Below are 25,757 nucleotides of genomic sequence, written 5' to 3' on the forward strand. Positions count from 1 at the left end.
TTGCTGTGTCTCTCTCTGTCAAATAAATAAAATCTTAAAAAAATAATAATAATTTTTTTTATTCATTTAAGTAAGCTCTACACCCAATGTGGGGCTCAAACTCATGACCCAGAGATCCAGAGTCGCACACTCTTCCAACTGAGCCAGCAGGATGCCCCCGGATTTCTTTTTAAAAAATAACTTTGGTTGCTGTGTGCAGAATGGACTGTAGGGGGCAAGAGTGTAAGCAGGAAGACCAGTTTTAGGAAGTCTTTGCGAAAGTTGAGCAATGATGGTGGCCTTGAATAGGATGGGGATGACAGCAATGGGGAAGGGTGCACAGATTTGGGAGAGATACAGGAAGTGGAATGGACAGGTCTAGGTTGAGCAAATACATATGGAGGTTTAAGAGGGAGAGAGAAGTCAAGGCTGATACCCTAGTTTCTAGTTTGAATAACTAGAGGTTGGTGATCATTTGGGGCCTTGAGGGATGAGGTGCCTGCGACATATCCCAGAGGATACACAGGAATCTACACAGGTTTGCAGTTTGGAAGAGCGGTCTCTGTAGATACCACCTTTTGGATTAGTTACCTATGGGTGATAATTGGAGGTTCATAAGGTGACATGAACACCTAGGATGGAATGAGGAGCCAATGCTGGCAGAATAGACCAAGAAGTCAAGAGATGGACAAGTGTCCGCTGGATGGAACGATGAACATGCTCGTGAATTTAGAGTCACCCCAGGAGAGTGGTGAGTGGGAGGTGAGGAAATGGGAGACCATGAAGGGCAGTGAGCTTTCCAGCAATTTGGCCAGGCACACCAGGGTGTGGGGCCAAGGGAGAGCTCCTGGATGGGGACTAGGTCTCCAGCCCTTGGTGGTTCCAGGAACCTGGCCAAGGCCTATGCAGGGAAGGCTATCTATCTTCCTTAACCTCAGAGGGCGAGTCATCTTGGCCCAGCCCACTTCCCATAAGAGCCCTGGGTGGAGTTAGGAAAGCCATCTCTAACACTGGGTGAGGCTGAACGCTCAAGATAGGAGGGTCACCCCAACTCCCAATGATAAATCCTTACATGACCAGCGTGAACCCCTGACCCTAATAGTTCGTTGCTCCCAATTTCCCAAGGCAGTGCACTCTGGGAGAAAATAATGTATCTGTTCCCCAAATTCTGTCTTTAGTGGTCTGACAACCCAAGGTGAACTGAAACGGAAGTGCAATAATAGCACAGAAAAATGTGAAGGTAGGCTGCCTATGGAATCTTTAGGAAGAGAAAGATGGTTCTAGAGAGAAGGGGCAAACAAGCTGGCTTCGAGAGTCTTTCCCCACTGAACTTGGTGCATCTCCCCCGCACCCCGCCCTTCATTGATTCCAGTGAGCAGACAGCAAGTCAAACCTTTGTTTTTCACTTTATTGTACAAAAAGAGGGAAAACAAAACTTCTACAGTTGGCCTTAAGCTTAGGCAGACACCTCTAAGACATTCCCTCCCACCTCCCATGATACAAATTCAAGTTGTGGTTGTTGCTGAAACCTACAAAAACACTCCTTAAATATTAGAAAAAAAGGGGAGAGAGTGGGGGGGGTCCTCCCACTCCAACCATCCCATCCCAGTGCCAAAATGCACTCAGAGTGACCTCTTACAGCACCAACACCCCCATCCCCACAGCCCTGTTCGTACTGTAAGAATTTTCGATTTTTAAAACGGGGAAAAAAAAAAGTGCCCCATTCAAAGTTGTTTTTAAATGAAAACACATTCCACTAAAACACAACAGTATAGGGGCAAACAGGAAAATGGGGTTCTTTGCAGGGGCTCTTGGGAAGAAATAGAACCTATGAACCCCTATATCAGGGTCAGGACAAAGGAAGGGGAGTGGGAGTGGGGAGTATCCTCCCCTAATTCCCCCACCCCCAGCACCACGTCCAAGGCAAAGCAGATTGTCTGCTTTCCTTTGGGAGTGGGACCCACCTTTCCCATCCCACCCCCTGGGTGGATTCCCACTCTTCCTCCACCCCTTGGCTTTCATTCAGAGGGAGAAGGCGGAAAAGCACAAAGCCCCAACTAAATAGGTCATTGACATGATTGTAAGGGGGGAAAAAAGCGCCAAAATTTAATCAAAAAGTAAAAATTTCAATCCACAGAGATAAGGTGGCTTGGCTTATTAAGGGTCCAAGGAATTAGGGTACCAGAAATTTCGAGATGGCCAGGAAGGGTTAGAGGGACAGCTGCAAAAGCAGCCTTTGCAGACCCCTTCCCCAGCTGGGGGGTTTGGAGGGGTGGGGAAGGGAGCAGACCTGAGAAATCAAAGGGAATGGGGGTAGGGGGTTCTGGAGGTTTTAGGGAAAGGCAGGAGGGGGTGTATGTTAAGAGCTTCCAATATATTTCTCGAAGCCCAGTTTCTGAGCCTAAGGTGGCCAGGCAACCTCTCAGGTGAACTGGGAAGGCCTTTCCCACTAAATAAATGCTCTTAGGTTCACCCAGTCTGGCCCCCTCCCCATGCCCCGCTGGAGAGCAGCGGGCTCAGAGTCACGTGGCCCTCGAGGGAAGCAGCTACAGGAAAGTTAGAGTGGTTTCAGTACCCCCCCCCCCCAACTGAATCAGAGATTAGGCAAAGCAGAGAATGTGGAGAAAGGGGCTGCCCCAGCCTGTTCCCACCAGAATCAATGTCTCCCTGGCCCTCACCAACCCATTCACCAGATTCACAGACTGAGGTGGGCTCCCCCTTCTCTTACACACGCGCGCACGCACACACACACACGCCTATGCACACATCCACAGGTGCATCCATGCTATGTACAGGCGACACACGCGCACACACTTTTCCATTCGCATCAAGACCGTTTTAAAAAAGTCCCAAACCTACCCCCTAAACCCTCCCTCTCCCAGAAATGACAACAGAGACGGCAGCCGAGATCGGTAGGAAACGTCTCGTTGACAGCTCAGAGCTTAAAAAAAAAAATATATACACATATATAAAAAACACTTCTGCCCCCTCCCCCCGCGAGTGGGTCCAGGCAGCTCCTTCCTGCAGAGGGCAGGGGAGAGGGCTACGGGGCAGCGCCCGTTTTCTCTGAGGCTCCTGCCCTCCTCCCCCCACGTTCCCTGCCTCCAGTTCCAATGTAGGGGTCCAGTCGGCAAGCCCCTCTGGGAAGGGAGGGGTCTTCCCCAAGCTTCCACCCTCCCATGGGTCGGGCGGCAGGCGTGGAGGGCCTCACCGAACTCTCTGGGACCCCCCCACCCCACTCCCAGGTCCATTGTCCATGACGGAACCGCAAGTGCAGAAGAGGGCTGGGCCGGGCCGGTCCAGTGGTGGCTCAGTCTGATGGTTGCGCTCCCTGGAGGGCCCCCCAGGGCTGGTGTCTCTGAGGCTGCAGAGTCCTGGCCTGGGCTCCTCCAGCCCCTCCCCCGCCGGATTAAAAAAAAAAAAAAGAAAAGAAAAAAAGAAAAAGAAAGTGGGGGAGGCCAGGGGGCAGGGGACAGAACATGGGGGAGAAACAAAGGTGGTCAGCTGGGGAGGGGAGCCCTGGGTGGGACTGAGCCTCAGTTGGAATCAGAGTCCGAGGAGTCCCCCGAGGAAGAGGAGCTAGAGCTGCTGCCCTCAGACTCGTTGTCCTCATCCTCATCGTCCTCCTCGTCGTCATCCTCGTCCTCGTCATCCTCCTCGTTCTGGGGGGGGGGCAAGGAATGCGGTCACCAGGTGGCAGTCCTGGCAAGCCCCCCACCCGCCTTCCCCCCACTGCCCCGCCCCGCCGCCTGACCTCATCTCCGTCCTCGCTCTCGTCCTCGCTGCTCGACTCGGAGGAGTCCCCGCCATCCTCAGAGGAGTCCCCGTTCTCCTCGTCCTCCTCCTCTTCATCCTCGTCCTCATCCTCCTCGTCCTCTTCATCATCCTCCTCAGACTCCTGGGAGGGGCGGAGGCACATCAGTGGTCTCGGCCACACCCCTCCAGGCACGGAGGATCCCCCCACCCTACCCCGTCTGGGAGGAGCTCCTTACCGACTTGGACTGCAAGGCAGTCCGGCTGGACTTGGGGTTTGGGCCTCGCAGCTTGGTCATGCTCTTACGTTTCTGGGGGAAAGGATGGGGACACAGACAAAGGGAGCGGCCTTGAGTTCCAGACATCGCCCCCCCCCAAACCCTCCCTTTCCCCGGCGCCGCCCTGCTCCCAGACTCACATTGGAGATGTACTCTTTATATGCTGCCCGGTCCTGGGGAGACAGACTCTGTGGGACACAGAGGGGGAGGTAAAGGTTGGAACGCCACCCAATCTGCAGGTGACCAAGCGCTAGGCAGCAGGCTAAGCCCTCACATACCACGACCCCATTCTGCCCCTGCTGCTCTCCCCATACCTTGGGTCTCTGTAGACAGCCCCCCCAGGATCCGAGAACACAGCTCCAATACTACTTCTCGAGATGCCCCGAACCCTTTTCTGGGCTACCCCGCCCTAGGACTACTGGTTTTCGTGTCCCTCCTGTTGTTCTGCCCAAGCGGAGGCTCCAGAGTTACTCCTTCCTCAGCTCAGAGAAGCCCCCACAACCATCACCACACCCTGGTATCAACACTCCCACCCCGCAAGCCTGGAGCCACAGATGAGGGGGTCTGGGGCTCCCCAAATCTCTGGACACTTACACCCTGCTATCTCCCAGGGCCGCTGGTTAACCTGCCTGGATAGCTGGGGAACACATAGGTGACCCTCCCCATGTTACAGATCTGATTGCTCACTCAGGGTGCAGAAGGGGAGCCGGTCCCAGCTGGAGATAGGAAAAGGCAGTCTGATCTGGATTATTCTACTTACTAGCTGCGTGACCTTCGGTAGATTACATAACCTCTCTGAACCTCGGTTTCTCTGACAGCAATCATTACCCTATAGGCCTGCTCGGACGCTGAATGAAATCATGAATGCAGACCAGCCAGACGATGCCTCCTTCTTCCAAGGGTCCCCAGCCCTCTCACCTTGACCCAGAGGTCCAGGTGTACTTTGTACTGCTTCTGCTGTTCCTCCGCCAGTTTTTTGTAGTGCTCCTTCTGGCTCTGGGAGATACGCTGCCAGCGACTACCGATCTCCACCATGCGCTCTTTCAGCGGCAGGTGGTTCAGCTCCCCGTTGGACAGCAGTTCCTGGGAGAACTTCTGGTAACCGTTCCTACGAGGTGGGGCGGCGCAGGGAGGGTTAAGACGCCGACCCAGCAACCCTCCGACCGTGACCCTCCCCACGGCCAGGGTGGGTTCCGGCCCTCTGACTCACATGGGAGGCTTCTTCGGTTCTCCTTGGAACTTCATCTTCTTGGACGAGTTTGCAGCAGCGGGGGGCGCCCGCATCTCACTCAGCTCTCTCTGCGGGGACACCCGGCAGGGTCACGCTCGCTGCACTCCCCCACCCGGAAGTACTTCTGCCTCCCGCCCCAGGCCATCAGTGCCTTAGAAACCGAGGCAGAGCCGGGGAGCTCACACCTGGGGCAGGCGCCGCCCATCCCAAGTGCTATCACAACTACACTCACGGGACACGTACCACCGCCCCCATCTACGGACATGTGACTGAGGTTCTGAGCGGGAAGGTGGGACGTTTGCTCAGGGTCACACAACCAAGGCTGGGGCTCCTGGCTCCACGGCCCACCCACCGAGGAAAGGGTGCTCCGGCCGCTGAAGCGCAGGGAGGCGGCCGGCTCCCCCGAGCCCACCGAGCAGGCCAGCAGAGCCCTTCTTCCCACCTCGTATCGCTTTTGGTCTTCGGCTGCCTTCTTAATCCACATCAGTTTCTCCTTCTTCTCCATGTTGTTCCAGGTCATCTCCATGGCTTTCAAGGCCTTCACCCGGTCATTCTGGAGACAAACAGGGGTGTCAGCTATGGGAGGGGTCACCTGGGGCTGGAGGTGGCCCGCGTGGGCAGGCTGCGGAACAACCCCTTTCGGGCCCCCTGCCACCTTGAAGCGGGCCAGGTAGTCCCCGATGACGCTCTGCTGCCAGATCTCCTCAGCTCTCTTGGGTGACTCCGGCAGCTTGCCCCGTTCCTCACGGTCCCCGCCCGGCTTCCTCTCGGACTGGGCCTTCAGCGCCGCCTCCCGGGCCTTGTACTTGGCCTGCGGAGGGATGGCAGGGGCGTCAGCCTTCCGGCCGCCCCCAGGGGGCGCACGCTCCCCGTCCAGCACCGCAAGGCTCCCCCCACCGCCCTGGCCAGGGCGGGGCGGCTCAGAGGCTCAGAGGCTCAGAGGCGTGGGCTGGTGCAGATGTCTCCAGCCTGGGGCTCAGCGCGCCAACCGGCTCTGCTCCCTGGGGAGCCCGGGCCCTTGGCTGACAGCTTCCCGCCTTCCGGCTTGCGGAGCTCCCAGGCTCAGCATCTGAGCCCAGGCAGACGTGTGGCTCACACAGGCCAAGGCTGAGGAAGTGCAGCTAGCCCCTGGGGGAGGAGCGGCCGGGACCGGCCCTGAGCCCGTGGGCCTGTGGGCCGAGGGAGCCTGACCTTCTTCTTTTCCGACAAGTCGTTCCACATGCGGGCCAGAAGCCGGGTCAGCTCGCTCTCCGAGAGCTCGGGCCGCTCCTCTTGCAGCTGCCGCCGCTTCTCTTCAGAGAAGATGAACATGGCTGACACTGGCCGCTTGGGCTTCTCGGAGCCGCCCTGTAGGTGGACAAAGAAGGTCTGGGTCCTGGGGGTGTTGGCGGGGAGCCCCACTTCCCCCCCCACCCCCAGTCAGTTGTGCCCGCTGCGCACCTTGCTCCCTTCCTGCGAGGGCTTCTTGGAGGCTGGGCTGGTGGCTTGCTTCTTGTTGATGCTCAACATCTTCTCCTCCCCGAGGACCCGCTGCTGTTCCTCCTCAGGCAGGCTCTGGTCCGGAGACAAGAGGTGGCATGGGGCTGTGCGCCTGGTGGCCAGCTTGCTCCCAGGGGGTCCCAAGGGCCTTAATCCCAAGGCCCGCGTCTGCCCGATGCCCCACCTACAGGAACACTCACCTCTAGGAAACGGAGCAGTTCCACCTCATAGTCTTTCTTTTTCTGGAAAAAGGGGGGGAGTCAGGGTCAGTCTGGGGGCGGACCCGCTGGTTCTCAAGGCACAATCACCCTCTACAAGATGTGCACAGCCTGGACAGGGCCTCGACTCCCTCTACGGGCCGTAGACACGAGGCCTGAGGCCATCCGCCTTGAGCAGCCCAGGTGCTAGACCCAACACACCACCGAGTTTGGAGCAGGGGCCCGACATCCGTTTGCCCAGTAACCGACTGACCCTAGCCGGGGTCAGACCTCCTGCTTCAACTCCCAAGGCCAGGCCTACGCGTCTCCGGAAGTCCTCCTCAGCACAGCTCACCTGGTCACACTTCTTGTGGTAGGCATCCTTCTCCTTCTGGGAGAGCAGCTTCCACTGCTGACTGCACAGGACCATGCGCTCGGTGCTGGGCACGTCCTTCATATTGGCCATCAGCTCGGCGCAGTAGAGCGAGTAGCTGTTCCTGTCAGAACCGGCAGGGAAGGAGACGTGTCCTCCCTGAGCGGCCTCCCCGAGGGACCAGGGCAGCTGGCTTCCTCGGCTTCAGAGCCTGGCCGAGCTCCCCAGATGCTCACTGGCCCACTCACCCCCCACCCCCACCCCAGGGCAGCGCTCACGGAGGTGGCTTGGTGGGTCGCCCATCAAACTTGTCCTTGAGCTGGCGTTCGGCCTTGGTGAGGGTGGACTTGGTGATGCCCTCCTCACTGATGTTCAGCTCAGGGTGCTTCTGGATATAGTCACGCATAATCTCCTGCAGAGTGAGGTGGGGGAATGGAGGGCAACGGGGTGTGGGGTTAGCCGGGGCCAGGGTGGGGGGGGGAGAGCCGCTGGGGAGGGGAGGCAGGGAGCAAAAGCTGGGGGGTGGCCGTGTGTCTGCTACGTCACACGAGATATGGCGCCCTGCCCTGCCCTAGCCTGAGATCTCATGGGGGGGGGCAGGGAAGGTAGGGGCAGAGGTGAGGGGCCCAGAAGGCCCCTCCCTCAATGGAGGGACAGGGAGTGACTGCCTCCCGCAGAGTGCGGAGGCCAGAGTCAGAGGGCAGAGGCTCTTGAAGAGCCGGATGGGGAGGAGCGCAGCGGAAGCCTAACCTCGTACTCCTTCCGCTGCTCCAGGGCCTTATGAATCCATTTCAGCCTCTTTTTGTCCGAGAGCTGAGACCACTGCTTCCCCAGGGAGTCCTTCACCTCCTTCGTAGTGGCCTGCAAACCAAAAGCCGTCAGACACACACAGGCAGCCAGGGGCAGGGAGAGGGGCGGGGGGAGGGGGGCACAGAGGCCCCCGCCCCCTCAGGCCACAGGAGGTCACATGAGTGTCCCCCACAGGCCAGGAGGGGAAAAGTGGAGAGGCGGGGGTCCCGCCTAGGTGCAAGGGGACAGGCTCACGCACGCACGCACACACGCACGCACTCACACGCCAGCTGGCCCAGGCCCTGTCCATGCAGCCCAGCCCTGGGGAGGGGCCTCCTCTCCTGCTCCCCTGCACCGTGCCCGGCCGACCTGGCGCGGCTCCCCCCTGGCCACCACCACGCACCCTCCCCGTCCCCCCCGGCCGGACACTCACGTCGGGCCGCACTTTGAGGTACACCTTCTTCTCGTGGGTGTACCACAGCTGCTGGGGGGTTTTGGGCTTCTCGGGGATGTCCGACTTCTTGGCATTCTGGATTAGGTCAGGGTGATCCTCCCTAGCCAGGGCGTGGGGAGCGACAGTCAGCGGGTGCTGGGGGGTCCTGCCAGGGAGACCCCGGCTAGCTGCCCCACCCACCGAGGCTCGGCGGCCTATCAACTGGGGCCGAGTGGGACAGTGGCTACCTACCTGTCCCTGCCCTTGAGCATGACCCACTAGGGTCTACACGTGACCCATCCGTCTTCCATGCCTCACAGATGGCAAGCCCGAGGCTCTGGTCGGGGTTACCCTATCCTGCCACACCCAGTGCCCTGTGGCCCTCCTCTGGGCTCCACTGCCTTACCTGAACCGGGCCAGGTTTCGCTCGAACTCCTGTTTCTCTCTCTGGAAGTCCTGAATATATTTCATCTGGGGGAGGAGGGGATGGGGTCATCCACGACCCAAAGCCTGAGCTATAAAAGCCACTGAGTCCTTGCTATTTTGCCTCCCAGCGGTGACGTGGACAAACCGAGGGTGGCGCGAGCTGGCAGGGGATGGTGGCCTGCCTTCCAGTGGGCTGGGGAGACTCAACCGTAGCCCAGACTGTTGGCTTAGAACCAAACAGTGGGAGCTACTGGGGTCTCCCAGAACACATTCTACATCCTAGTCCCTCCTGTTGAGAGGGAGAGTCCCAGAAGTGGAACCCGGCCTCACCCAGTCCCAGTGAGCAGTGACAGGGCTGGGACTCCCCCTGACCCTACCAACCCTACCTCCCCCAGTTTCCCCAACACCGCAGAACTCCCCATGATGAGTCAGGAGGTGGTGTAGGCCTTGCCCCTATCATTCCCTCCTCCCATGTCTGTGGCAGCCGGCATTGGTCTGCTGCCTCCAAGGTGGCCCACAGGGCCAGGGGGCAGGCTGAGTCCTGCTTTCAAGGCCTGAGGGGAGACGGTGTTGAAGGCACCCAGAGTGAATTCTTGCAATGTAAACGACACTCTAACAGACTGGTCTCCTGAATTTGGATTTTCTTCCCGATCCAGAGTGGTACCTCCGGTCCCCTGGCTATCCTTCACATGCCTTCCCCATTCTGAACCCCTTCCTGTCACCTTCTTCCCGGCTCCTAGCTGGCAGGCTCCTCCAGCCCTCCCTCCCCCACCCCACTGGCTCTCCTCTGCCTTGGCTTCTCTTCATTCTCCTCCACCTCCTTCTGCAGGGCTGGCCTCCCCTCCCGCCATCACCCGACTACTTCCCTGTTTTGTTTCTGCCTCTCCATTCCTCACCCTTCCTTTCCCACCGGTCCCTTTCCTCTCCTCTTCTACTGGCTACCACTCAACGTCCAGCTCTCCTTTCTCCCTTTCCCCGAGTCACAAGAGTCAGCCTTGGAAGGGTCCAGGGGCTCACAGCAACTGAGCTCAACCCCTGCCTCTCCCAGAAGAGGCACCAGGCACAGGAAGAGACAGCCTCACTTTCCCCTGTGGTTCCTGCAGAAAACGGGGAACAGAGCCCAGTCCACTCTGCCCGAGTCTCAGTCCTCCTCACACAGAACAAGAAGTCACGCACAGGGTCGGGCTTACCCTCCGCACCTCAGATAAAGACCAGGTCCAGAGAAACGAAGGAACTTACCGCAGGTCACACACACAGCAATTCAGGGGAAGTCACGAGAACGGGCCCAAGTCTTGGGTCGCCCAGGCCAGCACCCTGTCCGCTCTACCGCGTGGTGTCTTAGCCCCCCCTGGTCCTGGGACCCTCGGCCTCTGCCTCCCACACCCTGAGTGTCTGGGTGTCGTGTGTACGGTCTGCTCTGCGCCCTCCCCGTCAGAGGGGCCAAGGAGAACTCCGCCACTTCCTACCCCGGCTGGGCCTGGGCGGCAGTGGAGACAGCTGGCTTCACCCCGCCAAGCTGGCTCCTTTTCGGGTGCAGAACCAAGGGGGCACGTGAGGCTGCAGCCAGAGTGCACGGACCGGGAAGACGGAGGGCTACGCGTGGGGCGGCGGCCAGTGCCGCCTCCTGAGAGCTGGCTACGTGCGGCTCGGTCTCTTCTTCCCCCAGTGTGCCCGCTTCTCTCTCCCACTGCCCCTCACTGACCCCTCTCCGTGGCTCCGCCTCGCAGCCCGGCACCCTTGCTGTCCATCTCCCCACCCCACCCCCATCTCGCTCAGGGCCTGGCTGCAAACCCCAGGGAGGGTCCATTTGACCTCACCGTGCAGGACTGGGTCCAACCCTGCCTGGGAGACTGGGGTAACCTCTGCCCAAGGTCAATGATCTCTGACGGCCCGGGACAGCAGGAGGCCACAAGGGACACGGGGCATCCTCGGGCGAACGTGTGCGTGGAGGAAGGAAGCCCACTTCACGTGTGGATGTGGCAGCGAGAAGCGCCCCCGGGTCCTGCTCCGCTGTCACTAGTGGGGGGACCCAGGACACGAGTCCCTCCTGAGCCTCAGTTCTGTGCCCACACAATCAGAATAACCCCTTCTCCAGGGGTTCCCTGTATGGGGATACTGCGTGCATCAGATGAGACCACAGTGGGAAACGTCAGAGGATGAACCGCTGGGCCAGCCTGACAGAGCATGTGAGGACAGAAGCCGAGCTGTGTGACAGAAACTGTGGACTGTCTGTGGGGTCAAAGGCTGGACTGAGCACCTGCCGCAGTCCACGTTATGCCTTCGACAGTCCCTGTACCTGACCATGTGTGGGACCGGGAGGAGATCGAGTGTGGCTGCCCGAGGCCCTACACTCTGCTCTGCTGACCACCCCCCCGATGCCAAGTCCCTCTAAGCCTCCCCCCACAGTTGACCTACACTGCACCAGCTGCTCCCTGCCTTTTCCCTCCTCCCCGTTTCACCCCCCTCCCCCCACCTTCTTCTTCTCCGGCAGCTCCTTGTATTTCTTGGACAGAATCTTGGTCAGGTCCAGGTTGCTCATCTCAGGGTGGAGCTTCGCGTACTTGGCCCGCTTCTCCATGAAAAAGCGGAAATAAGGGGTCAGGGGCTTCTTTGGGAAGTCCGGGTGTTTCTGGAAGGAGGGTCAAGGACATGGTGAAAGTCAGACAGTATCCGTTCTTTGGCCCATTCCTCTCCTACATGTCATGCTCCTCCTCCTGGAAACTCACCTTGAGTTTTTTGCCTTTGTAAGGATTTTTAACATGTTCCTGAGCATCAAGGATCAATTCTGTCAATGTTCGGAACTTCCTCACCTGGAGGAAGAAAGGAGGTGAGTGCAAGGGGAAGTTCGGAAAGGGAAACACCACCCCAGAGCATACCCCCCTTTTCCAACGGGTCTCCTCTATTTTCCACTAGACTGAATTTATCAAAGGGGGAAGGGCAGAGGCCAACAGCCACCACTCAGCCCCTGACACCGAGGCGCTGGCCCGTGCCTCCGGCAGAGGACCAGGCAGTCCACACACACCAAAGGACAGCAACAAGGTGACCACCTGACCTCGACGTGTTGTCCATGCCAGCACCTCATTCAATCCCCAGAACAGCTCAGGCGACAGAAGCTCCAAGACGGTAAGTATTCAAGGCCACACAGCTAGAAAGTGGCAGAACTGAGAACTCTAGGCCGGCGCTGTCAACCGTGCCACCTCCCAAATGCACAAGGGCGACCACATGAGCACCTCGCCTGGTCTCTTTCCTTCCTGTTTATAGACTTCTGTTTCCTCTCCCCCACCAGGAAGGTTGAGGCAGGGGTTCGTGTAGATGTGTCAGGAAAGGGGGGGGAGGGATTCAGTTACCTCATTAGAAATCTCCACCCATTTGAGCTTGCACATGTCTCCAGAAAAGTCTTTAAATGCTACTTTTTCCCAGTCCATATGTGACTCGGTGGTTTTGAACTTGGAGCTGTCATTGGATGGAAGGTTGTTCTTCATACATTCCAGCAAAGTCAGCATGTCTTCCTGAGACCAGCGGTCTGGGGAGGGGTAAGAAAAGCAATCATGCCCAGCTCATGCTTTCCCCTCATCTGTTCCCCAGTCCTTAAGTGCTCAATCCTTCTTTCCCAGAGCATCCCAAATCCCTGGTTACCTCCGATCTGAAGGCAAAGACAAGACATGATCTAGTCATAAGGGAAAACTGTGACCATATGGATTAGAACAGGAATTCCAGTTCAGACAGCATCATACCTAGAAAGCCAGACTTGAAGTCAGGTCTGGCTTACTTCAAAACCATGATCATTTCTAACACGCCACACTACCTCAGGCTACTATTTATTGTGGGGAAGAGAAAGAAATGAGGCTGCGGTGATTTGGGGCCTGGTGGGCCAGCAGCGAACTTACTGGGAGAGGGGAGAGAAGCAGGGAGGCACAACACATCTAAATGTGTTGCCTAGTTTAAGCTCTAGGTGGATCCCATAGATGTGCAAGGACTGAGGATGGAGTGTGGGAAGTAAGAACCCGTGCAGACGGTTCTCTCCTGCACAACCATAAACTAACGTCAGAGATGTGAGTAATTTGGGGCAAGTAAGAAAAATGGAATGGAAATGGAAGAACCATACAGGACAGCTGGGAGGCAAGACAGACAGGTGGGCAAAGGCTGTCACGGCCCTGGCTCCAGGGAGAACCCCCAGAATTCTGAGTTGTCTTCTGGGTCCAACTCCCCATGGAGGCCAAAAAAGGGGTCTGAACCAGCTATTTCCGGCCACTGAAATACAGCTCCAGTAGGCCTCTCTGGAGGGTAGCGACCCTGGAAGGTAAGCAGGGAGAACAGACATCCAGAGCTAGGAGTCAAAAGGGCTCTTCATTTGCATCTGCATCTGATAACCTGGGTCAGGGCTTCCACACGGTGTGTCACATGGGCCAATAATCCTCTCTCCTCCCAGTGTCCCCCAGTCATGGCCAGATGCTCAGCTTCATCCTACCCCCTGCCCTCATACACACAGGATCCCCACTGGATGGGGTAGGGTCTGGTTATGGACCTCCTTCTGGCTTGGAGTCTCAAACCACCAAAATACCCTCTCTCTCCACCTGCCTGACCAAGAACCTTGTCCTCTGAATAACAATAAAACACCTGAAAAGCCTTCCCAATCCCTTTCTTGTCCCCTTTCCCCCCGCATTCCTCATCTCTCCTCCCATTCCAGGACACTGGGTGAGGACAGGACACACTCTGGCCTGCCTGGGGACCCCAGAAAGAAGGCTGGCACAGGCCTCCTTCTCCCGCTCTAACCGAAGAATGGAGCGTGAAAAATACGGTTCATAGCCTCAAGGCCAAATAACTTGGGTTTGGCCAAACTCGACTCCTAAAACTGAAGATGTCCCCCCTCATCTCAATTCAGAGAATGCAGACGACCCCTTTGGAAGGGGAGTGGGCCCTGCAGCCAGCCATGTGGGAAAAGAGCACATAAGTTCAAGAGCTCCTACCTTGGCCTTTGGGGGCGGCCATTTCCAGGTCTGTGGGGCAGTCGGCTTCTCCGTTCATTCTTCAGCCGTCCAGCCGCCTCCTCCAGCCACCTCCTCGGTCGTGCTGGCCGGGCAACCCGCGGTGAAACCACCTCACCCTTAACGAGAAACACCAGTCCCCACTCAGGCGGGATGCGAGCTGAGGGACTTTCTATTCCTCCCTCCCCCAAAGGGGAGGGGGGCACAAGTCCACCTCTCGCGGAGACCCTGCCAAGACCCCAGGAGACCTAATGGGTCGGTGGGTGTGGGAGTGCGCCACCCCCCCCCCTGCAGCCCGGCTCCACCGCGTGCGCCCTCCCCTGCCCACGCGAGAGACTGCTCCCAGCTCCCGCGTGCAGCTAGCGCCCGCCCTCCGCCCTCCTTCCCCCACCCCGGCCAAAAAAAAAAAAAAAATCTCCTCCTCCTCTGTGCGCCCGCCCCGGGGAGGCCCCAGGCTGGAGGGCGGGGGAGGAGGAAGGGCGGGTAAAGGGCGCGCGCGGCCGCGGAAGCGGGCACGCGCTGCAGTCTCCTCCTCCCGCCTCCCCCCGGCCGGTTCCCCCCGCCTCCGCAACCCGGCGGGGACCCGGACGCAGCGCAGCCGCCGCCAGCCCGGGAGTGCAGCGGCCGCACCGCCCCCGGGGACCGGATCCGGATTCCCGCCGCCCCCCCCCTCGGGCTCCCGACGCCGTCCCCGCCCGCCTGGGCGGGCGAGCAGCCGGAGAGAAGCGGCCTAGCCTGCCCCCCCGCCCCCGAGCCACCCACCCCGGTCAGAGGCGCCGCCACCGTCCAGCCACCCCGACGCGCACGGAGGAGCCCAGCGCAGAGGCGCGACCACGGCGGGAACCGCCGCCTCCTCCCCCGAGCTTGCGGCCCAGCCCCGCCGGCGCCCCCGCCCCGGCCTCCGGGGAGCCGAGCCAAGGAGAGGGCGGGAGGACGGCGGCCGCGAGGCGGGGGCGCAGCGCTCACCGGCCCCGCCGCCCCCTCCGGCGGCCAGCGAGAACTGCGCCTGCCGGCTCGGAGAAGCGCGGGCTCCTGTGCCCGCGGCCGGGGCTCGGCTCGGGCCTCGCTTCCTGCCCTCCCCTCCCCCGGCTCTCGGCGTCCTCTCCAGTGCCCTGATCCTCCTTCGTCCAGTCCCCTGCCTGGAGGGCGCCCCGGGTTCCCCCCCGGCGTCTACGGCACCCGCGGTTCGCTCCCCGCCGCCTGGCCCCGACCCCGGCGCGCGTCCTCAGCCGCCTCGGTTACCCGGCGCAGCGCGGCCTCCGGGCTTCCCGCTCCGGCGGCTCCCTCCCCGGCTCTGAGCGGCGGCGCCCTCCCCCGCTCGGCCGGGCACAGCCGCAGCTCCCTCCCGCGGCGGCAGCGGCTCCTCCTCCGGGCGCGGCGGCGGCGGCGGCGCTGGGGCGGCGGCTGCTGCTGTGGCGGCGGCGGCTGTGGCTGCTGCTGCCTGCTGCTCCTCGCGGCGAAAAGCACAAAGCACAGCGCCCTCCGCCTGCAGGCAGCCCGCCCGCCGCCCGCCCGCCGGCCCCGGCCTCAGCTCGCACACCCCCCGCCGCCGCCGCAGCCTCCGCCGCCGGAGCGGGGAGGAGGAGGGAGAAGGGAGGAGGAGGAGCGGGAGGGGGGGCGGGAGAAGCGGGGCAGCGAGCGCGTCCTTCCCCGTAGAGCGCACACCGACCCCCGGGGAGCGAGCGCCAGCCCGCCCGCCTCGCCGGCTCCGCTCCCTCCCACAGCCTGCCCGGGCGGGCTCCGCGGGGGGCAGCTGGGAGGAGGGGCGGGAGCTGGGGGGACCCGGGCGGCCGAGGCGGAGGGAAGGAAGGAGGGGAGGGGGGTGGTGGTGGTAGTGCTGGTGGTGGTGGTGGTGGCGGCGGCGGCGGCTGTTGCTGCTGCTGCTGCTGCCGCCGCCGCCGCCGCCGGGGAGGGGGGGGGCCGGGGCAGGGAGACACGCAGCCGCCCGGATGGCGGCGGGGCTCGGAGCCGAGGCGGGCGGGCGGGCGCCGAGAGCGACCTCGCCAGACCCGCGGGGGAACTAGCAAGCTTGGCCGGCGCGGGAGGGAGGGCGCGAGGCGCGGCCGCAGAGAGGGTGCCCGGAGGGCCCCCCGGCGGTCGGGGAGGCTGAGGGGTGCCCGCAGCTCTGCTTCGGAGCTCTCCCCCAAGTCCTCCCAGCTGAGATTCGGGCTTCACGGCAGTCCTCACTTCGCTCCCCTCTCCCGCCTCCTGGAGCGGGCGCTCCGCGCCCACCCTCTTCCCCGGAGCGTGGCCACCGGCTTGGGGCGCACGCACGCCCATCGCGGCGCCAGGCTTCGGCGCCTACCTCGCGGTCCCCTTGCTGCCGAACGGAACACACACGAAACTTAAAAAAAAAAAAAATTACCCGTACAAAATGCCCTCCCTGCAAATTAAAAAAAAAAAAAATCCCCTTTGCTCCTTACACCCCGAAACGGCGAGGGAGCGACGGGCTTCGGCGGAGGACCCGCGCTGGGAGCCGGTTCAATCCAGCCCGGCATGGCTCCCCAGGCCTGCCCGGGCGCATGGAGATCGGCGCCGCCGCCACTCGCAGCAACCCCTCTCCCCCGAAATCCGCGGAGCCCGGGCTCACTTACCGAGCGTGTGAATGGGAGCGCGGGCCAGGGGCACCGAGGGGTGCGGCGGGCCGAAGAGCGGAGCCGCAGCTCCGCCGCAGCCGACGCCGGGGCAGCGAGTCGCCAGACAAAGCCCGAGATGGCGAAGCGGAGCGACGGCTAATGGCGAGCCCCACGCGCCGCGCTCCGCCCGCCCCGCTCCGCCCGCCCGCCCGCCCGCCTCGGCGCAGCGCAGCGCCGCTCCGAGCGCTCGCCCGTCAGAGCCGCCTCGGCGCCGCCGCCTCCCGGGCCACCCCGGCCTCGCCTGGCCCCTCCGCCTCCTCCGGGCCACTCAGCCTCACCCCCTTCCCTCCCACCGCGATGGGGGCTGCACGAAAATTAAAAAAAGAAAAAGAAAAAATGCTTTTCTTTCTTTTTTTTTGGTGGGGGGGCAGGGCGGGCGTGTTGAGACTTTTGGGGTTTTTTGCCCCCAGCTCGCACTCACCTGCGGAGCCGCCGGGAGGGCTGGGGGTGGGGGCGCGCGGGGCTGGAGCCGGCGAGCGCGGGTTGAAAGCTAGCCAAGCTCTGCAGCGCCCGACCCGGGCGTAGACGCCGCCGCCAGTCCCCGCAGAGAAATCGTCCTCCTACCCCCGCCTCCATCGCTCTGCGTTTCTCTTCCAATCAGCCCGTCGCTTGGCGGCTCCTCCATTCTCCGGCCAAGCCCGCTGCCTAGAGCGAGCTCCACTCCTCCATCTGCTAGCCCGGCTCCTTGCTCCCCTGCCGGGGCCGGCGAAGCGACGTGGGGCCGGAGGGGGATTTGCGAGGGAACCTGCCTGCTTCCCGCTCCCATTGCTCCCTCCCCGCTGCCTCCTGCCTCCTGCTTCTCTCCTGCGTCTTTCCAACTCTCCCCTGTCGCCACTGGTGTGTGTCTGAGTGTGTGCGCGGTTTTTTTTTTTTTTTTTTTTTTTTATTGCTCTTTGCTTTTGCAACCCTGAAGCCAAAGCGAGGGGGTGGGGGATAAAGGGGGGGGGTGTTACAAAAAAAAAAAAAAAAAAAGGCAAGAAAGAAGCTCTTAGATTTGCAACACATTGAAAAACCGGGGGAGCACCCCGCCTCGCCGGATCTCGGCTCCCCGCGAGGGCCTTCCGGGTTTTAGAGCGAGCCTCTCGTTGTTCTCAAAGCCCCTCACCTCCGCCGGGTTTAGGATCCGAGGTGTCCGAGCAAAAAGTTCTCCCCCTGGGCCGTAGCAAGGGGTGTCAGGGTGGGAGTTAGGGGGATTTCTCAAGAAGCAGCAGCCATCCTGACCCCCCCGGTTTCGGTAGTTGGGCCGGGGCTGGGGTGGAGAGCCTAATCCCGGTGGGTCTGCGCGAAGGGGCTTCCGGGGCGAAGTGGGAGCCGGGAGACCGCGCTTCGCGCATGGCCCCCCTCGGCCGCTGCCTCCTGTCCCCAGCCAGCTCCCCCTTTAATTTTTTTTTTTTTCCCCTCTCCTTTAATCTAATTTCTTCCAACTCCACCTTTGTTGTTACCGGCGTCACGCCCGGACCAGCCAATCCCCGCCATGCAATCAGCTTGTCAAAAAGGCTCGGCCAGCCCTGGGAAAGCAGGCCGCGGGCGCTGCTCCCCCCGCGCTTCTCCCCCCGGCGGCGGCGGCGGGGAGCCGCGAGGGGAGCCTGGCACCCGGGCCTGGCCGCCCGAGCCGCCGCGGGGCAGCCTTCGCGTAGGCCTCCCGCACCCCACCGCCCTGCGGACCGCGGGTCGAAAGGCCCGGGCGGGGAGCACCATCCACCCTCCCACTGCCGACGGCTGCGGTCGTCCGTCTCTGCCTCCCCTCCTCGGAGGAAGGGTTGTCAGGAACGCAGGCAGCCAGGAGACTGAAGAGCGCCTGCTTCCCACAGGCTCGCCTGCGGTCTGGGCCGTCGCTCCCCGGGCAGCCATTGCTCCGGGCGCCGGGGGCTCGCAGGCTGCCGGCCTCCCGCGTCCACACTGCGTGCTGCCCACACTGCGTGCTGCCCACAGCGCGGCCGGCTGGGTCACCAGCCCCTTTGGACTCTGCCCTGGCACACGGCCTTTTCCATCCTCACTCAACGGCCTCGCTGCTGCTGTAATTCCTCTCGTCTCCTGGGAGAAATGGGATTCCTTTCCCAGGACTTCCACAGCCCACATCTGCCACGTTTTACAAACAGGGAGGAAACCCCGGTCAAGATCTGGTGTGACCGGATTTTTGAGAGGGCTGGGCGCGTAGGACAGGCCGATTTACCTTGTTGCTAATGATGCTTGAGCTAATGGCCCCTCATTTGCGGGCCCTGTGCAATGCCCTGTTCTTAATTTTATTTCATCGTTTGGTATTATTTTTGTTAAAGACCCCCCTCCATTGTACAAGTTAAGCCTCCACAAATCCAGCTCTGCCCTTGGAACATACCCAGGGCATTTTGCGTAGGATCAATCCATCTCAGACTGTACTTAGAGAAGGCAGGGACTGACTTTCTTATTTTGACTGGGAAAGAGCAAAGGGTTTGGAGTCAGAAGTCACAGCTCCCAGCTTCTCAGCTTCCCCACCTTTTTAAACAGTGTGCGTTTGATCAAGTCTCTTAACTTCATCTGATCCTGTTTCCTTGTCTATAGAATGAGAATAGCAGTCCTGTGTTCTCTGCTTTCCTCCCAGGGGTTGGAAGGTCAACTGAGAGGATGTATATAAACTGTAGAATGCTCCACAATGTCACTTGCCACAATTGAGAAACTTAGATCCCAAGAAAGTTCCAAGTCTTCCACACAGAGATCTGGAGTCCAGGTGTCCTGGATGCTGGCCCTGAGCTTCTTGGCTGGGACAAGGGGCCTTTCGGTAAAGTGCTCTGGAATAAAACAGGATGAACATGAATCATAAAAATGATTATTATTGATTTTTCATTCCTTGGGCAGCAAAAATCATGGCTGGCGCTCTTCCCACTTGGAAACCAACTGCCTTGTTTTACATCTATTGCGTCTCTGGTGAGGTCAGGAGTCTAGGACTTGGGCTATGGGCCAGAGCATGGGGAATCTGCCCTTGGTCCTTTTTCTTTGCCCCCTCTCCCAATTTACCCTCCCTCCCTTCCAGTTTTCTGTCGTGTACCTTGAAGCAGAGTCTCAGCATTCCACAGGCCCAGCCCAGGCTGGTGACAAGGCATGATCCTAGCCACACACTCTCCACTTGGGCCCAGCCCTTCCCTGGTTGCTGGTATCCCAGCACCAGCTCACATCAGACCCCTAAGTGTGCCTGGAACGCATTAACCCAAGTGTGGTGCTTGAATTCCTAGTGAACGCGGAGCGGTTTTATTTATTTATTTATTTATTTATTTGATGGTATGCAGATGAACATTATTTTCAAAGTTACGTATTTTAACGTGTATTGGAAATGTTCTGTTTTTTAATGTTTATTCAAGATGATGACATAAAGAATTCTTCCTTTTTTTTCCGAGCTGCTGTCCCTTATTTCTTTTTTATTTTTCTCTTAAAGATTTTATTTATTTGAGAGAGGCAGAGACAGTGCTTGTGCACTAGCGGGGGGGAGGGGCAGAGGGAGAGGGAGAAGCAGACTCCCCACCGAGCAGGGAGCCTGACTAGGGGCTTGATCTCAGGACCTCAGGACCCTGGGATCATGATTTGAGCCAAAGGCAGATGCTTAACCAACTGAGCCACCCAGGCGCCCCTATTTTTTCTTTTTTTATAGCTAAAAAATAAAAAATGATAAATTTTTTCCCTTTTTTACAGGTAATAAAGTGCCCACATTATAAGTTTACTGTTTGATTTTTATACATGTATACATAGCATATCATTATACGTGTATAATATAACTGCCACCCAGATCAAGGTATGGAATGTTTCTAGCATCTAGCAAACTTATTCAAAGTCAATATTCCCCTCCAAATGTCACCAGTATTCTGAGCTCCATTGCCATAGAGAGATAAATTTAGCCTGTTTCTGGAGTTCATATATGTGGAATCATATGTATGTAATTCCTTTACACCTAGCCTCTTTCATTCAACGTTACATCAGAGATTAATTTGTGATGTTGCATGTAGCTGTGGTTCCTTAATTTTCATCGCTATGTAGTATTCCATTGTATGAATACGTCACACTTTATCCTTTCTACTTTCCATGGTCATTTGGGATGTATCCAGTTTTTTATTATTAAGAAAAGAGATGCTTCAAACATTCTTGTGCATATCTTTTGGAGGATATATGCATTCATTCCTCCTGGGTATATTTCTAGGAGTGGAATTCCTGTATCGTAGAATATAAATATATTGGACATTAATAATATTGCCAAATGGTGTTGTCAATATTTTTGGATTTTAGCCATTCTAATACATGTGTAGTGATATCGCATTATTTTATTGCAATTCCTTAATGGCATATGATGTCAAATATCTTCATATGCTTAGTTGCTCTCTGCAGATCTCTTTTGGTGAGATGTCTGTTCAGATCTTTTGCCCATTTATCGATCAGGTTGTGCGTTTTCTTATTGTTGACTTTTAAGACTTCTTTGTGTATTTTCAATAATAGTCTGTTATCAGATATATCTTTTGCAAATATTTTCTTCCAGTCTATGGCTTGTCTTCTCATTCTCTTGACATTGTCTTTTGTAGAGCAGAACTTTTTTTTTTTTAATAAAATGCAGTTTATCAATTATGTCTTTCATGCCTTTGGTGTTGTATCTAAAAAATGATCACCACTTCCAAGGTCATCTAGGTTTTCTCTTATCTTATCTTCTGGAGTTTTATACTTTTGTGATTTACATTTAGAGCTATGATCCACTTTGAGTTAATTTTTTGGTGACAGATATAAGGTGTAATTAGATTAATTAATTTTTTTTTTGCATGTGGATGTCCAGCACCATTTGTTGAAAAGACTATCTTTCCTCTAATGTATTGCTTTTGCTCCTTTGTCAGACAGTTGACTATATTTATGTGGCTCTATTTCTCGGCTATTATGTTTCATTTATCTGTTTGTCTATTCTTTTGCCAATACCACACTGTCTTGATTACTGTAGCTTTATAGTATGTCTTGAAGTCGAGTAGTATCAGCTTTCCAGTTTCGTTCTTCTCCTTCAATACTGTATTGGCTATTCTAGGTCTTTTTCCTCTCCATATAAACCTTGGAACCAGTTTGTCAATAACCACAAAATAACTTGACGGGATTTTGATTGGGATTGCTTTGAATTTACAGATCAAAATGGCAAGAATGACATCTTAACTATATTGAGCTCTCTGGGGCGCCTGGGTGGCTCAGTGAGTTAAATGTCTGACTTTAGCTCAGGTCGTGATCTCAGGGTCCTGGGATTGGGCCCTGTGTTGGGCTCCTCGCTCAGTGGGGAGTCTGTCTCTCTCTCTCCTTCTGCCCCTTCCCCCACTCGTGCTCTGTCTTTCTGCTTCTCTCTCAAATAAATACATACATACCTACATAAAATCTTTTTTAAAAACCCAAAACAATATTGAGCTTTCCTATCCATGAATGTGGAAATCTCTCCATTTAGGTAGTTCTTTGATATCTTTTCTCAGAGTTTTGTAGTTCTTCTCATATGTTCTTATACATATTTTGTTAGATTTATATTTAAGTATTTCACTTTATTTGAGTGTTAATATAAATGATAATACATTTTAAATTTTAAATTCCTCTTGTTTATTGCTGGTATATAGGAAAGTGATTGACTTGTATATTAACTTGGTACTACAAACTTGTTATAATCATTTATTAGTTACAGGAGGTTTTTTATTGTTGTTAGTTCTTTCAGATTTTCTACATGGATGATCATGTCATCTGCAAACGAAGACATTTTATTTCTTCCTTCCCGAATTGTGTACCTTTTCCTTTGTTTCTCTTCTCTTATTATATTAGCTAGGATTTCCAGTATGATGTGGGTTTTTTGTTTGTTTGTTTTTGTTTTTTTTAAGATTTTATTTATTGATTTGACAGAGAGAGACACACAGCAAGAGAGTAACACAAGCAGGGGGAGTGGGAGAGGGAGAAGCAGGCTTCCCGCCAAGCCGGGAGCCCGATGCGGGGCTCGATCCTAGGACCGTGGGATCATGACCTGAGCCGAAGGCAGACGCTTAACGACTGAGCCACCCAGCGCCCCTCCAGTATGATACTGAAAGGCAGTGGCCGGGCGCCTGGCTGGCTCAATTGGTTGAGCATCCGACTCTTGGTTTCGGCTCAGGTCATGGTGGTGTATAATTCTTTTTATACATTGTGGAATTCAATTAGCTAATATTTTGTTGAGGATTGTTGCATCTATATTTATGAGAGATATTGATCTATGGTTTTCTTATAATCTTTGATTTGGGTATTAGGGTAATTCTGGCTTCACAGAATACATTAGGAAGTATCCCCTCTGCTTCTATCTTCTGGAAGAAATTGTAGAGAATTGGTATAATTTCTTCCTTAAATGTTTGGTAGAAATCAGCAGTGAACACATCTGGGCCTAGTACTTCTTGTTTTGAAAGGTTATTAATTATTGATTCAATTTTTTTAATGGAGATAGGCCTATTCAGGTTGTCCATTTCTTCTTGTGTGAATTTTGGCAGACTGTATCCTTTCAAGGAATTAGTTCATTTCATCCATTTATCAAATTTGTGGAGTTGTTTATAATATTCCTGTATATCCTTTCAATGCCCATGAGATCTGTAGTAATGTCCTCTCTTTCATTTCTGATATTAGCCATCTGTGTCTTCTCTTTTTTTTTAGTTAGCCTACCTAGAGATTTACTGATTAAAAAACAAAACAAAACACAACTTTTGGTTTTGTTGATTTTCTCTATTGATTTCTTGTTTTTAATTTCATTGATTTCAGCTCTAATTTTTATTCTTTTTTTTAAGATTTATTTATTTATTTATTTATTTGGGGGGGAGGGGCAGAGGGAGAGGGAGAGAGAGAATCTCAAGCACACTACCCCCTGAGCCCAAGGTGGGGCTTGACCTCAGGACCCTGAGATCAGAACCTGAGCTGAAACCAAGAGTCAGTCACTCAACTGACTGAGCCACCCAGGCACCCCTCAGCTCTGATTTGTATTATTTATTTTCTTCTGCTTAATTTGGATTTAAATGTCTCTTCTCTTTCTTGTTTCCTAAGGTGGAAGCTTAGATTATTGATTTTAGATCTTTCCTCTTCTTCTTTTTTTTTTTTTTTTAAGTAGACTCCATGCCCAGCATGGAACCCAGCTTGGGGCTTTATTTTTTATTTTTTTATTTTTTTTAAGATTTTATTTATTTGACAGAGAGAGACACAGCGAGAGAGGGGACACAAGCAGGGGCAGAGGGAGAGGGAGAACCACACTCCCTGCTGAGCAAGGAGCCCGATGTGGGACTCGATCCCAGGACCCTGGGATCATGACCTGAGCCTAAGGCAGACGCTTAACAACTGAGCCACCCAGGCGCCCTACAGCTTGGGGCTTTAACTCACCACCTTGAGGTCAAGAGTCCGATGCTTAGCCAACTGAGATACCCAGGTGCTGCAGATATTTCTTCTTTTCTAATATTTGAATTTGATACTATAAATTTTTCTCTAAGCAATGCTTTTGCTGCATTCTACAAATTTTGATAAGTTGTATTTTCATTTTCATTTAGTTCAAAATATTTAAAAATCTCTCTTGAGATTTCTTCTTTGACCCATGTGTTATTTAAAAGTATGTTGCTTCATCTTGAAAGCTTTTTTTCCCTCCAGCTGTTTTTCTGTTGATTTCTAGTTCAGTTCCATCATGGGCTGAGAGTAGACATTGCGTGATTTCTATTCTTTTAAATTTGCTGAAGTGTGGTTTATGGCCCAGAATATGATATATCTTGGTGAATATTCTACATGAGTTTGAGAAGAATGTGTTATCTGCTCTTGTTGGATGAGTAGTGTATGGATGTTAATTATATACAGTTTATTCATTGTGCTGTTGAGTTCAATCATGTCCTTACTGATGCTCTGCCTGCTGGACCTGTCTATTTCTGATAGAAGGGTGTTAAAGTCTCCAAATATAATACTAGACTGATCTCTTTCTCCTTGCAGATCTATTTGTTTTTGCCTCATATAGTTTGATGCTCTGTTGTCAGGCTCATACACATTAAGTGTTATTATGTTTTCTTGCCCTTCTCCATCCTTGACAACTTTCCTTGTTTCTGAAGTTGACTCGGTCTGAAGTGCATTTCTTATAGATAATGTATAGCTGGATCTTGTTTTTTGACCCACTCTGATAATCTTTGTTGTTTAGTTGGTGTAGTTAGACCATTGACATTTAAGGTGATCATTGATATACTTGGATTAATATCTACCATATTTTTACCGTTTTCCATTTGTTTCTATTTTGTCTTCCACACTTTTCTGCCTTTTGTGATTTTAACTATTTTATATGAATCCATTTTCTCTCCTTTTTTATCATGCCATTTTTTTTCTACTTTTTTTTAGTGGTTGCCCTCGAGTTTACAATACATATTTACAACTAATCCAAGTCTACTTTCAAATAACACTCTACCTCTTCATGGGTACTGCAAGTACCTTGTAATAACAAAATATTCCTAATTCCTCCCTCCTATCCCTTGTATCATTGCTGCCATCCATTTCACTTACACATAGGCATACATAAGTGAACTTCACCATGCTTCTGATTTATTTTCTCCCTTTAGGTGGGACAGGATGGCTACAGGGGGCTGGAGCTGGATATTTCCCTTCCCAGTTAGGTTATGCTCTGATAAAACCCCAGCAGGTTAGGCTCTGGTAAAATAGTTTCTCCTGAGGGCAAACCTAGTAAAGAAGAACAAAATGCGTGCTCGCTTCGGCAGCACATATACTAAAATTGGAACGATACGGAGAAGATTAGCATGACCCCTGCGCAAGGATGACACGCAACTTTGTGAAGCGTTCCATGTTTTTTGAATCCCAGACCTGTACCCCTGAAACAAATAATACATTATGTTAATAAAAAAATTAAAATAATAAAAAAATTTAAAAAAAGAGCAAAATGCTCTGGCATATTTCTTTTTCTTTTTTTTTTTTTTTAAGATTTTATTTATTTATTTGACAGAGAGACAGCGAGAGCAGGAACATAAGCAGGGGGAGTGGGAGAGGGAGAAGCAGGCTTCCCGCTGAGCAGGGAGCCGGATGTGGGACTCGATCCCAGGACCCTGGGATCATGACCTGAGCCGAAGGCAGACGCTTAACGACTGAGCCACCCAGGCGCCCTTCTGGCATATTTCAAAATGGCTCCGTTTCCTCTCTCCCTGCATGAGGGGATTTTTCTCTGATATTCACTGTGAGGACTGGTGGAGC

The 25,757-nt window shown here is 55.2% G+C and overlaps 1 protein-coding gene and 1 non-coding gene across 6 annotated transcripts; one reads left to right on the plus strand and one right to left on the minus strand.

Annotated features, from left to right (window-relative positions):
• Window positions 1-1,375: 1,375 nt before the first annotated feature.
• On the minus strand, window positions 1,376-17,080 carry UBTF (upstream binding transcription factor). 5 transcript variants are annotated; one of them, XM_032396560.1, is made up of 21 exons: window positions 16,981-17,080; window positions 13,906-14,042; window positions 12,286-12,461; window positions 11,665-11,748; window positions 11,412-11,567; window positions 8,919-8,983; window positions 8,513-8,633; window positions 8,041-8,151; window positions 7,569-7,702; window positions 7,273-7,414; window positions 6,921-6,962; window positions 6,682-6,795; window positions 6,433-6,588; window positions 5,897-6,052; window positions 5,684-5,794; window positions 5,221-5,309; window positions 4,929-5,118; window positions 4,151-4,198; window positions 3,972-4,043; window positions 3,734-3,877; window positions 1,376-3,641 (listed from the first exon to the last, which is right to left on the minus strand). In XM_032396560.1, exons 2-21 carry the CDS (start codon window positions 13,961-13,963, stop codon window positions 3,516-3,518), a joined length of 2,295 nt encoding a protein of 764 aa, XP_032252451.1. In that variant the 5' UTR covers window positions 13,964-14,042; window positions 16,981-17,080; the 3' UTR covers window positions 1,376-3,515. The 5 variants fall into 5 exon arrangements, with proteins under 5 accessions (XP_032252451.1, XP_032252449.1, XP_032252450.1 ...); XM_032396558.1 differs by lacking the exon at window positions 16,981-17,080 and adding an exon at window positions 16,518-16,701; XM_032396559.1 differs by lacking the exon at window positions 16,981-17,080 and adding an exon at window positions 15,166-15,291.
• An 8,174-nt stretch (window positions 17,081-25,254) lies between these two features.
• On the plus strand, window positions 25,255-25,361 carry LOC116627033. Its single transcript, XR_004298402.1, has one exon. It is a non-coding gene; the product is annotated as a U6 spliceosomal RNA (small nuclear RNA).
• The last annotated feature ends 396 nt before the right edge of the window (window positions 25,362-25,757 follow it).

Source organism: Phoca vitulina, unplaced genomic scaffold (assembly GCF_004348235.1).
Source record: "Phoca vitulina isolate PV1807 unplaced genomic scaffold, GSC_HSeal_1.0 scaffold92, whole genome shotgun sequence".
In the NCBI taxonomy this organism is placed as follows: Eukaryota; Metazoa; Chordata; class Mammalia; order Carnivora; family Phocidae; genus Phoca; species Phoca vitulina.

Coding starts and splice junctions, on each gene's coding strand:
- UBTF (XM_032396560.1), bottom strand. CDS start 13,963: ATGAACGGAGAAGCCGACTGCCCCACAGACCTGGAAATGGCCGCCCCC. Junction 8,634..8,918: donor CGAAACCTGGCCCGGTTCAG/GTAAGGCAGTGG, acceptor CGCCCTGGCTAG/GGAGGATCACCCTGACCTAA. Junction 6,796..6,920: donor AACTGCTCCGTTTCCTAGAG/GTGAGTGTTCCT, acceptor TCTCCGGACCAG/AGCCTGCCTGAGGAGGAACA.